The sequence below is a fragment of the Canis aureus genome, chromosome 38 (genome assembly GCF_053574225.1).
Source record: "Canis aureus isolate CA01 chromosome 38, VMU_Caureus_v.1.0, whole genome shotgun sequence".
In the NCBI taxonomy this organism is placed as follows: domain Eukaryota; kingdom Metazoa; phylum Chordata; class Mammalia; order Carnivora; family Canidae; genus Canis; species Canis aureus.
This window is the reverse complement of record NC_135648.1, coordinates 12,814,551-12,829,721: the sequence shown is the minus strand read 5'-3', so window position 1 is coordinate 12,829,721 and position 15,171 is coordinate 12,814,551. Positions and strand designations below refer to the sequence as shown.

General features: G+C 37.1%; 1 protein-coding gene across 1 annotated transcript in view; it reads right to left on the bottom strand.

Annotated features, from left to right (window-relative positions):
- Positions 1-15,171, bottom strand: part of USH2A (usherin) — a 693,391-nt gene that overhangs the window by 92,511 nt on the left and 585,709 nt on the right. Inside the window, exon 60 of the mRNA XM_077886665.1 lies at positions 4,296-4,650. Coding sequence (XP_077742791.1) covers positions 4,296-4,650 — 355 coding nt within the window. The remainder of the gene's footprint in view (positions 1-4,295; positions 4,651-15,171) is intronic.

Sequence of the window (15,171 nt, the reverse complement as noted above, 5' to 3'; positions counted from 1 at the left end):
CTCTAAGAAGTACTTATATGAAGCTGAAGAAGACTTAAGTGGTTTGCGTGTCCCGTAATATTGAGCACAAAGCAGATCCCTGATATATACCTGTGATTGGTATTGTATTGTTAGAAAAATGGGATAAAGGTAACACAAGGCTCATAAATGAAAAGTTAATGCCAGACCAAAGACATCATTACAACACAACAAAATGGGTCACACTAGTAAGTGCTCATTGTTTTGTGTGACATTTACCCACCCCTACTTTATAATTTTATGTAATGAATGAATAATACAGTTACATTATAAAATGTGAACATCTCAGCTCATAAAACTGATATAAAAAGTACAGTAATTGTTTTTATTACCAAATTTTTCTTCATTTTGGAAAGATAGTCACCAAAGGAGTCCTTCTAGATACATAGATCTCCTAGAGCATTTCTATTGTGTTATAAATAAGGGGAGAAAAGGCTAAGAAACATCAGATTTTAAGAGCTACAATTAATTAAGATCATATGTAAGAAGCAATGATATTTTACATTATACTAAGCCAAAAATACATGGGATTAAAAGCCAATTAATCAATTTACTCACAAACTCTCCATCATATGGCAATTATGAAGCAAGCATCTCCTTCCCCCCACTTATCTGCTTAACGGTAAAGAGCTTTGAGACAACCACAAGAGAAAATTTTGAATACTTCTTCCTTGACTTTGGGCAAGGAAGTTTGGCAATGAAAATCTAGAAACTAGAGTTTGTAGGTCTGGATTTTATTTCCATATTGGAAGCCAACTTTTAGTGACCCATCTAATTTGCTTACCCCTCAGCACCGTATGCTTGATTCTACACAGAGAGTGAAGTACCATCTATCTTTCAGGGTACTGGGCAAAGGTATGATCTGGGCTTGATGTTTCATAACCCTGCGGGGTAAGCAGGGATATACTGAGAGCACAGACTAACAGGTAAACCACCTTTGCCTTTAAATCCCAAGTTATTTCTGCCAGTGCGATGGCAGGTGCCAGTGAGGAAAAGCAAACAAATCTGAATGGTGGCAGCAGTATCGCCAACCTCGCCAGGAGCGTTCCCTGTAAATACCACCATGGAACTCTTGCATGCCAAGCAAGGCTAAATACAGTTTCTCTCCTGACACTGCACAATTCATCACAGAGCTAATTGGGAAGGGAGTTTAAGGACTTCTACTTAAAGCTTGTTTTCAGGAGTGGAGAGTATTGGTCTGAAGAGACCCTAGGAATCTAGATATCTCTCTCTTCCCCTTCGAAGAACCTACTTGGGCCCAAAGGGAGATGAAACTTTTCATGAGGTTGGGAGAGAAGCTGGTGATACATTAAAACCCACGCTCTTTCCATTTCTTCTCTCCTGCTGCCTCTACTGCTGCTGCTGCTGCTCCTGCCAACACATATGCTCTCCACCCCCATGGAGGGCCCCCATTGCCATTTCTCCATCCATTGCCACCATCAAGAGGATTCATGCATCCATTGCACCTGTTTTATGTGGCTCTCCCAGCAACGTCCACCTGTCTATAAACAACTCTGGGGGGACGTTGGGACAAGCCAGGGATGGCACTACACTGCAGGCAATTTATTGGTGGCCCCTCATGCAGAGATAGGATCCCAATAAACAGGAGACTAAATGAGACTATTTAGTGATACCTCTTGCAAGTCTGTGGATTAAATTGTAATCTTTCAATTGTAGGGATGGATTCTGAGCCTCACCAATTAATTGAAAATGTAGTTCCTTTGCCCTGGAGAATTTTAGCCAAAGTGGTCAGTGAAACAAAAACTTGCAACATTTCCTAGGGCAAACACAGACATGGAAAATGACAGTAAAGATGTTTAGCTCATATAAGGAGTTAGAGAAATACTAAGTAGAGCCAGGAAGACAGAGAGAAAGAGAGAGAGAGAGAGAGAGAGATTTAAAAGGGAATCATTAGAACATGAGCAGCAGAAACTCAGAAGCAAAGAAACTCAGAAATCTGAAATGCTCCGCAGTAATAATCTGTGCCTCAGACTTGATTACTCAACTTCCCCTCAGTCTCTGCTCTGCCCAGGGGCCCAGTCTCATGGTAGCCTTCAACAACACAGTTGACCGTGGTATTGAGTATTGGCATACTGAATATAGTGCTCAATGACTATTTGCCAAATTGGATTGAATTGTCAATAATCTGTTCTCGACCCTGAAGGTTCATTGCTCTGGTTTAGAGAAGTCATGCTGTTCTGAACAGGAAGGGATGGACTTAAGTGACAAGAGGAAGGATTTGGGTAGGATAAAAGAAACATCCTTCTCTGATGGTGAGAAATTGGAATTAAATGGTAGTACCCTTTTCTTCAATATCTTAAAAAAAAAAGGCTCGAACACATTCTCTTGGGACATAGAAATGTATGAAACTCAAAGACAATGGTTTGTTTTTTCTGATTCTTTCTTTCAAAGCTGGCAGCCCATAAAGAGTCAGGAGACCACGAGGGCAGGAGACCACCTTGGAAATCTGGCCCACTAACCATGTCTGAACACTGCCCCGACTGCTCTACAGAAGTCCTTGATTGCTTAAAAACCTCAAATGGGGACTTTCCTCATGACTCTAATGAAATCTTTTCTTGGGATTCTCTAGGCCAGAGATCCAGATTTGGAGATGGGGGTACTTTGAACATGCACACAGATTCAAACATTAAAAAATAGGTTGCAGAAATATTACTCTTTCCTGATCATTCTCTTTAGCATTACACAGGGCTTACTCTTCAGAAAATGGAAGAGCACAGAAACACTGGGCTGCCAGGTGGAAGCTATGTTGCCAGGACCCTTGTACCAAGGGCTATGTGATGTGAAAAGCTTGGGGCCATAGGTCTTCCTCTTTTTCGGGAACTTTTTTAGTGTGATAAAAACAGAACCTGGTGGATTAAATATAGGACAGAGTTCATTGTATACTTTAAATCTTTCATTGTGAGATGAAGGAATGATTTGGAGGGTATTCCACAAGGGAATTCCAATAGAATTGTTTTGGGAGGTTAGATGTTTAGGCTCAGGTCTCTGAAAGTCATACTGTGAAATCAGAGGCTTAATTATTGCAGTATTGGTGCCTTCAATAAAAATATATTTAAATTAAAGTATCTCATTTAGAATGCTCTTGTCAAAGGTTTTTCAGCATTTTTAGTTTATTTTTCAGTATTTTGCTTTCAGGTGAAGTTTAGAACAAGAATTCCAAGGATATGGTGAGAAGTCATAGATTTCTCCACGGATCACATATCAACTAAAAAAGATCCGGTCTTAAGAGCACTGCTTCTAATGCTTTTAGTGAAGGCTCTAGGAAGATGTAATATGAAAGATAATTAAAGATAAGTAAATGTCACATAAAAATATACCAATTTTGAATTCTAAATAAAATAAAAGTTTATTTAATAATATCTCCTTAATTCACAGACTGCTTATTTTTTAGTCATGTGAAAAAAATTGAACATAAGGATAGGGAGAAAATACTCTACTTTAAACTATTCATTTGCAATCATTCTTTTGAATTTTCACTAAAGTATTTTTGCCAAGTATTATTTAGATATTTTGATAAATGCTATACTCTGTAGGATAAACTTCAGGTATATTGGCATGCCTAGATTGGCAACATAGAAATGTATTCTCATGTTTGCAGTATTATAAAAGAGAAAGCTCCCTGATAGAAGAATCACCCTGTTTCCATATATCTCCTATAGAACATCAGGCTATGCCAGGTATAAAGAAAGTTCTCAGAAGATACTAAGTGAACTCAGTTAAATTGTGTTATGGGTCAGAGCTGATCAGCCCAGAAAAATCACTACTAAGTTATAGTGCATGTGGTATCTACATATTATCCAGATAGATCTAGAAGTTTAACTTTCTTTTTTCTCAAAAAGCCAATAATACCACATCTATCTATATCTGATCTGAGTCTGTATCTATATCTGTATCTGTATCTACATCTGAATCTGCATCTATATCTGTCTAATTTTATCTGTGCTTCATCCCCATGAGGTATACAGAGACATATTTAGTATCCCCATTTCATGGATTTAGAAATCAGGCAAAGAGAGATTCACTTTCTTGCTTGAGGTAATACAAATTAATTGTGGCCTGCAAACTAGTCTCCAATATCTCTTATACTCAGTTCAGCATCTTCCCCATGAGTACATTCCTCTTTTTCACATGTGAAATATTTTAATATATTTAAACTGTAACTGAAGAATAACGATAAGCTGGATAAAAAAAAATCCATGTCAACATATTAACCAGATAATCTAGGTGTCTGCTATTCTTTTTTTCTAAGTTCTTACCATCACGGTGAAAGCGTGCACAGTAGAGATGTTAACTGTTGAATCATCTGGTCTCTCTCGGTAGACCACGTGGTACTGGGAGATAATGCCATTGGGAGATTCTGGCTTTGTCCAGTTCAGCAGAACTGAATGAGCACTGGTGGCTTGCACCCAAGGTGCTGGCAAATCTTGAGGTGGGGCTTCCAGGGTCCTTGCTGATGACCACAGACTCTCCACTGAGCCTCTGGAGTTGTGGGCTCTCACCCGGTATTCATAGAGCGTGAATGGCATCAGAGTATCTGAGGCATCTGTGAATTCAAGGGCTCCTTCCGACCAGACAAACAAAAGGGACTCCTCTTCAATGCCAGCAGGACGTCTGAAAAGAAACCAGGAAGGCAATCAGGGACAGCTGCACACTTCAAAAGAAGGTTTGCACATAAGAAATTGCTTTTCGGGAAAATTTGTTATCAATTCAGCTGTCCCTTTCTGTTGTCATAATAAGACCAGAGGGAAGAGTACATGAGAGATCCTGACTCAGTATCATTTTTTTAAGAGTAGGTTTTATATATATATATGTATATATTTATATATATATAAAAATATTTATATATTTATATATATTTGGTTTTATATATATTTAGCTAATCATAAAGAATGTTCATATTTCATAGAAGACATGGAAACCACAGTAGAAATAAAAACATTTAGACAGTGCAACACCACCCATAATTACATTTTATTGTATACCTTAGAAGTTTTTCCTTAACAAAATTGCACATGCAATATGCAGAAACACACACATTATTTAAAAACTTTAAAAAATCAGAAGCACATATGTGAGCACTATTACCACATTTAAAAATATTTCTGGATCTTTCTATGTTTATGAATATGCATGCAAGTGTGTACATGTGCACATGCATTACATTGCACAATTTTATTTTTTGCACAACTGGAAATTACACTATACAGAATTATTGGAAGTTGATATTATTGGGAATTCTTACTGTTCTAGGGTAGATGGATTGTAGTAAGTATTCCAATTTGTCTCCCTCTATCCATGTCTATTGCTAATGTGCTCCCATATTCACTCTGAACTTGGCCATATGATTCTCACTGGTCAACAGGACAGTAGCAAATGAATGCAGAGTCTTGCAAAATGTTTGCACATTGAGGCTGACCCTCTCACTGCTCCTGGAACCACAAGATCTTTGTGCGATAAAGCCCTGACTAGCATACTGAAAGATGAGGAATGATGACGCGAAGCCCATGGTTCTTATTCTCTTTTACCTTACACAATGTCATTTTGCCTCTGCTTCCAGGATATTTAAAAAATGTTTTAAATTCACATCCTGCAAGTCATGCATTTTCTCATCCTCTGAATTTTCTCTTCTTTAATTAAGCTATAACCCTTCCAAGTAAGGGCCATTCTTTCTTGTATTCATCAATATACCTTTATCGAGCACTTAATAAGCACTTCGCATTATACTAGGAGCAGAGGTACACATTCCTTCTCTAAAGGAACTCATGGCTGAATGGAGAAGATAGAGCTAAATGCAAATTAATGAAAAAAACCCTGATAAATTATATAATATGAATTTGCTCTAGACATCTTAAAAAGCAAAAGTCAAATTCCTTTTAGATGTGTTCTCCAAGACCTAGTAAAATGCAGAGTATGCTAAAAAAATTCTTTCAAATACCTGAGAAAAGGATTGTTTAGTCTTATCTGTAGATTTGACTGATATAAAAACTAAGGCCCACACATGCTCTTTTGGTACTCAATATATAGAGCATTAAGCATTTGAGCAAGAGAGATAGAATTGTCAGTTGTTAGTACGGCCCCAAATACCTGCTGTTTCACTTGGAACAGTTATTTGCTCATCTGGATATAAAACCATGATGCAAAAAATAAAAAAAATTAAGAAATTAAAAAAAAAATCTGATAAGATGAAGACCTGACCAGAAGGGGGAGTTCCTGAGGAATCGTGGTTGGTCTATTTCTATATTCCCAGCATCTGAGGCCAGTAAATTCAGTAACTATTTGAACAAATGGCCAAAAGACATGTAATTCCATGGCTTTTCTGCATTTTTGCCTCATTTCTATGAACTCTTTTTATATACTAGAGTAGTATTCTATGTTGGGGAAGAATGTACTCAAGAGATGACCCTCTCCTATTTAGCTTCTCCTCTGTGCTTGAGAGACACTGATGGATAAAGCGGTATTTTCCAGGCCGTTAGGAGTATTTAATGAACATACTCTTCAGATGCCAGGATAGTCACATGCTGCCATATGAGATTAACCATCAAAATGGAAAGGGTTATTAAGGCAAAGTAAATGACAGTACCTCTCACAAAAAAGGCAGGGTATTTAAAATCTTTGGCTTTGGGAATTTGATGATCCTCAAGTTGATAAATCACAATGACCTAAGCATGAGCAATGACAAACCTCCTGCTGGAGACTATAGAGGCTTCATAGATACCTCTCGGTGACCTGCAATTATGTTTCGGCAACCCACCTCATTATTCCTTGCTACCATGCGTGGGCCAGATTCTGCACTCAGTGTAGGTTTGCAGGGTTTGGCCTTTGTGCTTGCTGCAGATACGAGGTACCAGGTGTGTCATTGGGAGGGATCCATTCTAATGAGGACCACAGGGCTCACAGCCAAGGACTCCTCTCAGTGAGTTTTTAAAAGGTATTTGCAAGGAACATAATACAGCAAACAAACAAAAACTTCTATGGGGAAATAAAATTGTCTGTTTTGTCTGGCTTCGACCTTTCTATGAAAATTCAATTAATTTTTATTAAACTCTCCTGAATTCCCACATTGAGGGGTAGCCGTGGTTGTGACATTCTTTTAAAAATTGCCCGAAAGCATGCATTTTAAAAATCTGTGCAATACTATGTCAGCTTCAAAGTTTCTCTACCAAAACAATTAAAGGATGCAGGCTGGTTAAGTATTTATTGCCACCATTGAATACTCAATAAATTAATATTATGTTGAGATGAATGCTCCATCTATGATGTTAAAAATAGAATATCTTTAGGTCTGAATAAACTTTGAACTGAAGAGTTTAAGTAGATCACACTTATTCCTAATTTATTTAAGATTTAGGCTTCAACTGTTCATTTAACTGGAAGCGCTGCCTCCTGAACAGTCTGTGTTTAGGGAAACCACATTGTCAGTTCTCTCTGAATAGCTAAATGATTATTCTATGCTTAAACTCATCTGGGAGATACTTTGATAATGCCCCTTTCCAACTAGAGTTAATTTAATGTTGCTTAACACTAAGAAGAAAACAAAGATAAGTATTAAACCTAGGAACCATAAAAAGAGATTCATATTCATGTTTTCTTACTGTAGTATAACCTTAAAAAATCTCCCTACCCCTTTATTCCCTGCAACAATTCTCGGCACTTGTCTTCAGAAACAATCAGAGCAAAATCCAATAACTCAGTTCATTTCCCCTAGCAATTTCAGATTATGAAACTGCCACCTTCACCTTATGAAGAATAATAAGGATACTAATTTAAATATAAAACCCAAAATACCTGTAGTCCAAGGAGATAGGTTGTAGGTCTAGGCCTACAACCACCTGATTAGATGACCTTGGACAAAACTCATCTGTGTTCTCTAGTTTCCATTTCACTTTGTAAATTGGAGTTAATAACCTTATAGGGTATAATGTCCCAGCATTTTTGAAAAAATTATATCAAATTATGCATGTGAAAGTCACTGGGTTAAATGTAACACATGATACAAAGTTATCATAGAAATGGCACCCAAAGCTGCATTTAGGAAGACAAATCCAGCAGTCATATAAAGGCTGCCTGGAATGGGAATGACAACAGGTAGTCAGTCACACAGTCAAGAGGTCATCTCAACAGACCACGTAAGAATAAAGATACATCCTGAACTACAGTTGGTGGTAGAGGAAATGCAAACACAGGTGATTCACAAAATGCCACGTGCTGGTTGAACCACCCAGCTTCGTGGAATGAGTAGATACTGTGATGTTGGCGGAGGAGATGTCAAAGATAAACCAAAAATGTTAAGACTTAATCCCATTTAAAATGGTAGTGATTTGCCGTGCAACTAGCCTATGCTTACCACTCCAGCGTCACGTTCCCGATATCTATTCCATTTTACATTCCAGTCATAATCAAATGCTTGCCTATAGTTCCCTTCTGTTCCATGATGGTTCATGCTTCCATGACTTTGATCGGTCTTCTATGTGCTGTCTTTTTTTCTATTGATTCACTTGTCACACTCTATCGTAATATATTTTCTTTCTTTTCTATCTCCTATACCATACCACAAGCCCCTTGAAGGTGAAGACTCTCTCTTACTTACCTATATATTCTCAGCCCCTAGGGAAGCATGACACACTATAATCAACAATAAATACTGTGTAAGCAATGACGGGATGACAGACTGGTTGACAAGTACAGACCAAAATTCTCTGAAACCTGGTTAACAAGAAAAATGTGCCCATTATTAAGTTGTTGTCTCCGAGCAATAAAGCTTTCCTTCTGTATCTGGCTTTATGGTGGTGGAGCTGGGACTCTGCAGTGGCATTTCTGCTTTACAGGCTGAGTCCATGTTGAGCTGCCAATAGGAGGCGCCAGAGGGAGCTCAGAAAGCTGAAAGGAAAAAGGACCTGGTGTCTTACTCTTTGCTTCCTTTTTGCTTGCTGTTTATGTAAGCATCTCTCCAGCCAGGAGTTTTCACCCTGAAAGTAATAAATCCTCCCTCCTTACGAGAAGTTTGAGTATGAAATTTTAACAAGACTTCGAAAAACTAGCTTTATCTCGTGCCTTCTCCCCGCGCACCTGCATCAGCTGGAAGCTGCCTCCTCCTCAGGTGTCTGGGTCCCAGCATAGGGGGGTGGCAGGTGTGCTCCCCTCTAGTTACTGAGTTTTAAGAATTCTAGCTGCCTCAGTTCCAAGGGCAGTAGCTGTTTCCAGCAGTTGCCACCTGCATGATGTCTTAGAGTTCACTTTTTATCCTTCCAGTTACCTAGTTAACAAATTTACAACTAGTAAACAATTACGTATGTTAAATTCTTTCAGTTAAAAATAACTTGTGATTTCTCTTTCCCAAGCAGAACTTGCTACAGAGAGTGATGATGATGTTCACATAAAGAGAGGAATAGGAAAATCATAAACAGGGCGAGGATTGATTTGCAGCTTGACTACCTGAATTTACTATTTTGTCTTTATCACACCTCATTATACTTTCATTGTGAAAAATAATTAGAAAATATGGATGAGCAAAAACACAAGTACAGGCAGTCCCCAAGTTATGATGGCTCAACTTGTAATTTTTTGACATTATCGTGATGTGGAAGTGATATGTATTCAGTGGACATTGTACTTCAAAATTCTGAATTCTGATCTTTTCTCAGGAAAGCGGTATTGTGTATAATACTCTTTTAGAATTCGGAGCAGTGGCAGCAAGTGGCAGCCACATGATCACAGGGTAAACAGCTGACACACTTACAACCCTTCTGTACACATACAACCATTTTGGCTTATGCTTTTAGTACCGTGTTCAATAAAGAGATGTTCAACACTTTTTATTGAACAAGCATAAACTAGAATGTATTGTAAAATTATAAAATTTATAAAAATATTATCAAATAAAAACTAACACAGAACATTATTTGTGTTAGATGATTTTGCCCAACTGTAGGCCTAATGTAAGTGTTCTGAACACCTCTAAAATAGGCTAGGCTAAGCTATGATGTTTGGTGTATGAGGTGTATTTTTTTTTTTTATGATTTTATTTAATTGAGAGAAAGAGTGAGAATGTGAGCAGGGGAGGAGCAGAGGGAGAAGGACAAGCTGACTCCACTGAGTGTGGAGTCTGACAACGGACTTGATCTCATGACCCTGGGATTATGACCTGAGCTGAAGTCAAAAGTCCAACGCTCAACCAACTGAGCCATGCAAGAGTCCCGATATGTTAGGTGTATTAAATACATTTTTGACTTCTATTATTTTCAACTTACGATGGGTTTATTGGGATGTAACCCCTTAGTAAGTTGAGGAAGATCTGTATTTAAAAGGATCATATTTAACTGATCTCTGGGAAATAAGCATTGTTAAGTTTTTTTGTTGTTTCCAGATACTATTAATGGACATATAAATGTAAAGAAATATTCTATATATATAAAGAAAAACAGAATCATCCTAGGCACACTGTTGTACAATCTGCTGCTTTTATGATCATGAATCTTTTTTCTTGTCCTTAAATATTTTTAACTGCCAGATTTGTCTTCCTAAAGCATAATACATCTTTATTGTACATCTAGGATGACTTCCTACTTTAATCATGCTTGATGTTTAACACAGGACTTTCACATGCATTATTTCATTTAATTCTTACAAAATTCTAGGAGGTTATTCTTTATGTTTCTTAACCTAACTTTACATAGAAATGAAGCTTGGGGAATATAATGACTTCCCCAAGGTCACATAACTAGTAAGTGTTGAACCCAGTGCTTGGAAGCCGTATCTTTTTTCTACAAATGCCATGTTCTGTCTACTTAATCACATTGCTTCTCTATTTTATCCTGAACTTGGAATGGCTCACATTGCCTCCAAATAAAAAATCTAAACTCCTTAGCCTGGTATTTCAAGTCTTCTAAAATCCACTGTCAAGCTGATTGTCGAAATTTCCCCTACAAATAACAAAGGCTCCAGCCAAACTTGACCGTTTCTTGAACACTATGCCTTCAGAGTTGGGAATTTTGTTCATTCTATTAATTTTATTCACCTGAGATATCTTTGTCATTAGGCTCTCCTTATTAAAATCCTGTCTACTATAAATGAAACAATACAAAATCCTGAAATGGATCAGATGATACAGAGGAATTTTATATAGGTGGCATTTCAAATCAGTGAATTATAAAATAATGTTTACAAACTATTTTTTAAAAAAATAAATGCATAGATTTCTTGTCTCATTCTTTAAAAGAAAATCAAGTCCATATTCAGATATAAGGGGTAGAACCCATAAAATTGTTGGAAGAAATAATTGATGTGTTATTTAACATGATCATTAAAGGGGGAATTTCCTTACTTTATAAAGAGCATAAAGAAATGAATTAGAAATAATCCAAAAGAAAACAGCCTAAGGATATATAATATTTATATACACACACAAATAGCAAGCAAATATTTAAAATAAATGAACAATTTCATTTGTAATGGCCAAAATTTTAATCAAAATAATAATAGGTATTTAAAATATTGAATTGGCAGATTTGAAAAACTGATAAAACTCCCTATTTACAGGAGTTTTTAGAATTAGAAATTCTTATAAAACATTTTTAGAAAGCAACTAAGCAATATCTAGGAATTTAAAATGTACAAAATTTTAACCTGCACTTCTAGTACTAAGAGTAATCCCATCGCATGCTCATTGCAAAGGTGTTTTTTTTTGAGAGTTACCATTGTAATGAAAACTTGGAAATAACTTATTTTGCTACCTGTAGGGGACTAGTTAAATAATATTGACATACATCCATATAATATAATATAGTTGAGTCATTAAAATAAATGAGGTATGTGCTTGTGTGTGTGTGTGTGTGTGGTGTGTGTATGTCCAAATGCCCAAGGAAAATTGGAGAACAGCATGAACAATATGATTCCTTTTATGTAAGGGAAACTATATAAAAGCAGAAATATTATATATATTAAAATTAACAGTAGTTACTTTTATTGATGGAAATTTTATATGCCTTGGATAAGTCATAAAGAAAGGATATATAACCTTTGTAATATTCTGTCCCATTTAAACTTTTTTCCATCAAAAGTATTTCTAAAAATAGTCACTAAATTTTTATATTGTAAAGCCAAGCCCCAAGGTATCAGCTTCATCCATGAATAAATGAAGTCTCTTCCATAAATATTCCAGACAAAAAAGAGTCCTTCTTCCCTGTAAACCTTCTGCCAAATATTAATATTTTTCATATTATACTTCTCTTTTTTGGTTTATCTGCTTAGTTTGACTTTTATTTCCTATTATAGTAAAGGTCCTTGTAATAGGACTCAGATCTCACAGTAGATATGAACATTATCTATCTATCTATCTATTGAACTATCGTCTATTGATCACCTATCTGCCTATCTCCATATCTATCTTTCCACACAACAGGAATTGATTGTTTAAAAATTCCTTCACTTTTGAGTCAATGCCCTCTTTTCTTACTTTACTCAATCGGCTTGATTTTCCATTCTAGAAGATTATTACTTGTGGTTCCCTGCTTGGAATATTCTCCCATTTCAACCAACCATCCAAACCATCTCAGATTTTACCCTTCAAAATCTTACTTTTTAAATATTCAGAGTTCATTATTCTACTTTTAAGGTGTTTAGAAGGTGTTTGAATATATATTTTTCTTACGGCACATCGATCAGTCTTTGTATTTATTTTGTCTCTATTAAAATGGTGGGAGTTCATTTCATTAAGTGTTTTGTAAGGTCCTAAGAAAAAAATATTTGGTGAATTTTGTGGTTAGAAGTCGGATTTTGCGGAGGGATCTCGCCATTTACAAAGTTATAGATATAAGATGGAGAATACTGAAAAATTGTTATTATAATATCCAAATGTGCTATGAGGAGAAAGCAAATGCCCAAGATGGCCTTGTCTATACTCCATGGATAAACAGGTTGCACAACACTAGCATCAATGTTGTCCCTATTGTCAGAAACGTCTTTTGTAACTCCTCACCTTAGTGATCAAAGTAGCCTAGATCAAATAACCAAGTAACAGGTAAACAGAACAGAAGCAATCACATTAATAATCACATCCTTCCTAGATTATTGTGTTTTGTTTTGTAAAGTCATCAACACCCCTTTATCTGCGCAGACGCTTTTCTAGAGGATGGTTTCTAGAGGCAGTCTTTAAACAATGGAAGGAAATTACTGAAGAGAAGTGATTTAGGGGGTTAGAGGGAGCAGAGTGACAGGTATTTTCAAAATGGCATTGGCAAGTTGGCTTCCTGCAATTTAATGAAACTATCTGCCTAGGCCAAACCCCGTCTTTGGTTTGAGCTAAGTGTATTTCCTTTGGTGGCGATACAAGAAAGAGGAGGCAAATGATGAAGCAGGAATTACATGCCATAACCTCCCCAGAAATACGGCAGGCTCGTGGCCATAACCGTACAAGGGGCTCCATGTAGTCCCAGAATGAAAAAGAACTATGTGTCTACATTCTATTTCTGTCCTTACAAATTTCTGATTTTTTTTTTTGCAGCTATCTAAGAAAAATTTGATATTGTTGTTGTCTAAGCACATTTAAACTTCAGCTGAAATAACCGCCAAGTGATTCATGCCTATGTAGGTGAATATAACGATTGTATCTGGAGCCCCAGTGCGCCATTTTCATTTCACTTTAAATAAAAAACAAAATGTATCTATGTCAGTCAGTGCCCTTCTGCTGTACTCAGAGGTATCAAACAGGCTACAATTATGATTGTGAAGTGATTGTGTCACATTGGAGGAAGGTTTATTGCTTTTGAGTCTGCTAGGCAGTAACACATTCTGTTTCATATTACTCTTTATATCATTGTTTGGCTGTGACTAGAATAATCAAATGCCATCAAATGCTGTCAAATTCAATTTACAGTATTTTTCATTGAAGCGGGCTTTCTGCATTATATTTCCTGTTTTCCCTCTCTATAGCTGCCATGGAATAGTCACTGTAATCATGAGCTTTATTTACAAAACCAACAGACTGAAGCCACGTCCTGCTCTATAACAGATACTTTATTTCCCTTTATTCAGAATAGGAATTTGATGTGCTTTTCTCATACAATTAGCATTAAGTAGATGAAAGAAAACTATTCCAAGAGGATAGGCATTTTAGAGCTTGCACTAATGTGCTTAGCGTAAAATGTAAATTCGCATTAGCCATTTTTTACGTGTTCGTGTGTATTTGAATCAGAAATATTATTCTTCAAATTAATGTTTGCTGAGAAAGAATTGGGCTGGCTCCTTTTTGGCCACGTCATTTACATAACCAGAAATGCAATAATACTTTCTCCTTTCATAATTTTCCTACAGACCCTTACTTGTCACAGAAGATTGACCTGAATCAAGGGGTTTCAATACCTGAAGTTGCAGGAGGATCCTGAACTAAGTTTCTCGACATATTTAGGGCACAGGACCAAGCAAGTGAAGGTGTGAGGCAGCTGGAGAGACTAACAAACCATGTACCAATAGGGGTGAGAGTCTGAGCAAGAATGTGTTGTTCTCTGTTTGCTTAATGTAAATACATTCCTTTTGGAATGGGGTTTTCAATCTGCAAATCCCTTAAATCTGGGGTCATCTTCCCTAGTGTCTTTCCTGTCTTAGACGTTTATGGCCTGGAGGTCTGTGCCTCCCCCATCCCCAATTCGTATGGCGAATTCTAATCCCCCAAGGTGATGGGATTGGGAGATGAGTCATCTGGGAGGTGACTGGGATGGGAGTATGGAGCCTTCATAATGGGACCAGTGCCCTCCTAAAAGAGACCCTTGGAGGTCCCTGGTTGCTTCTTCCAGTGAGGACATGGTGAAATGACAGCTGTCTGTGAACCAGGAAGGGAGCTGTCACCAAACATGGAATCTGTCAGCACCTTCATTTTGTATTTTCCCAACTTCCAGAGAAATAATATGTGTTGTTTATGAACCACCTGGTCTATGCCATCTTTGTTATAGTGGCTGGAGGGACTAGGACAGACAGCATGCTCTCAGCCAACAGGTGCTTTGCCTCCTTGATGCTCTGTTTTACTTTTTGCCTTCCCTTCTCTGTCTTCCTCTTTCTCCCCCTTCCCCAGGGTTCTTCTTTCTCCCCTTCCCGTTCTCTCTTCTTCCTCTGTTTCCTCTCCTAGTTATTCATTATCTATTT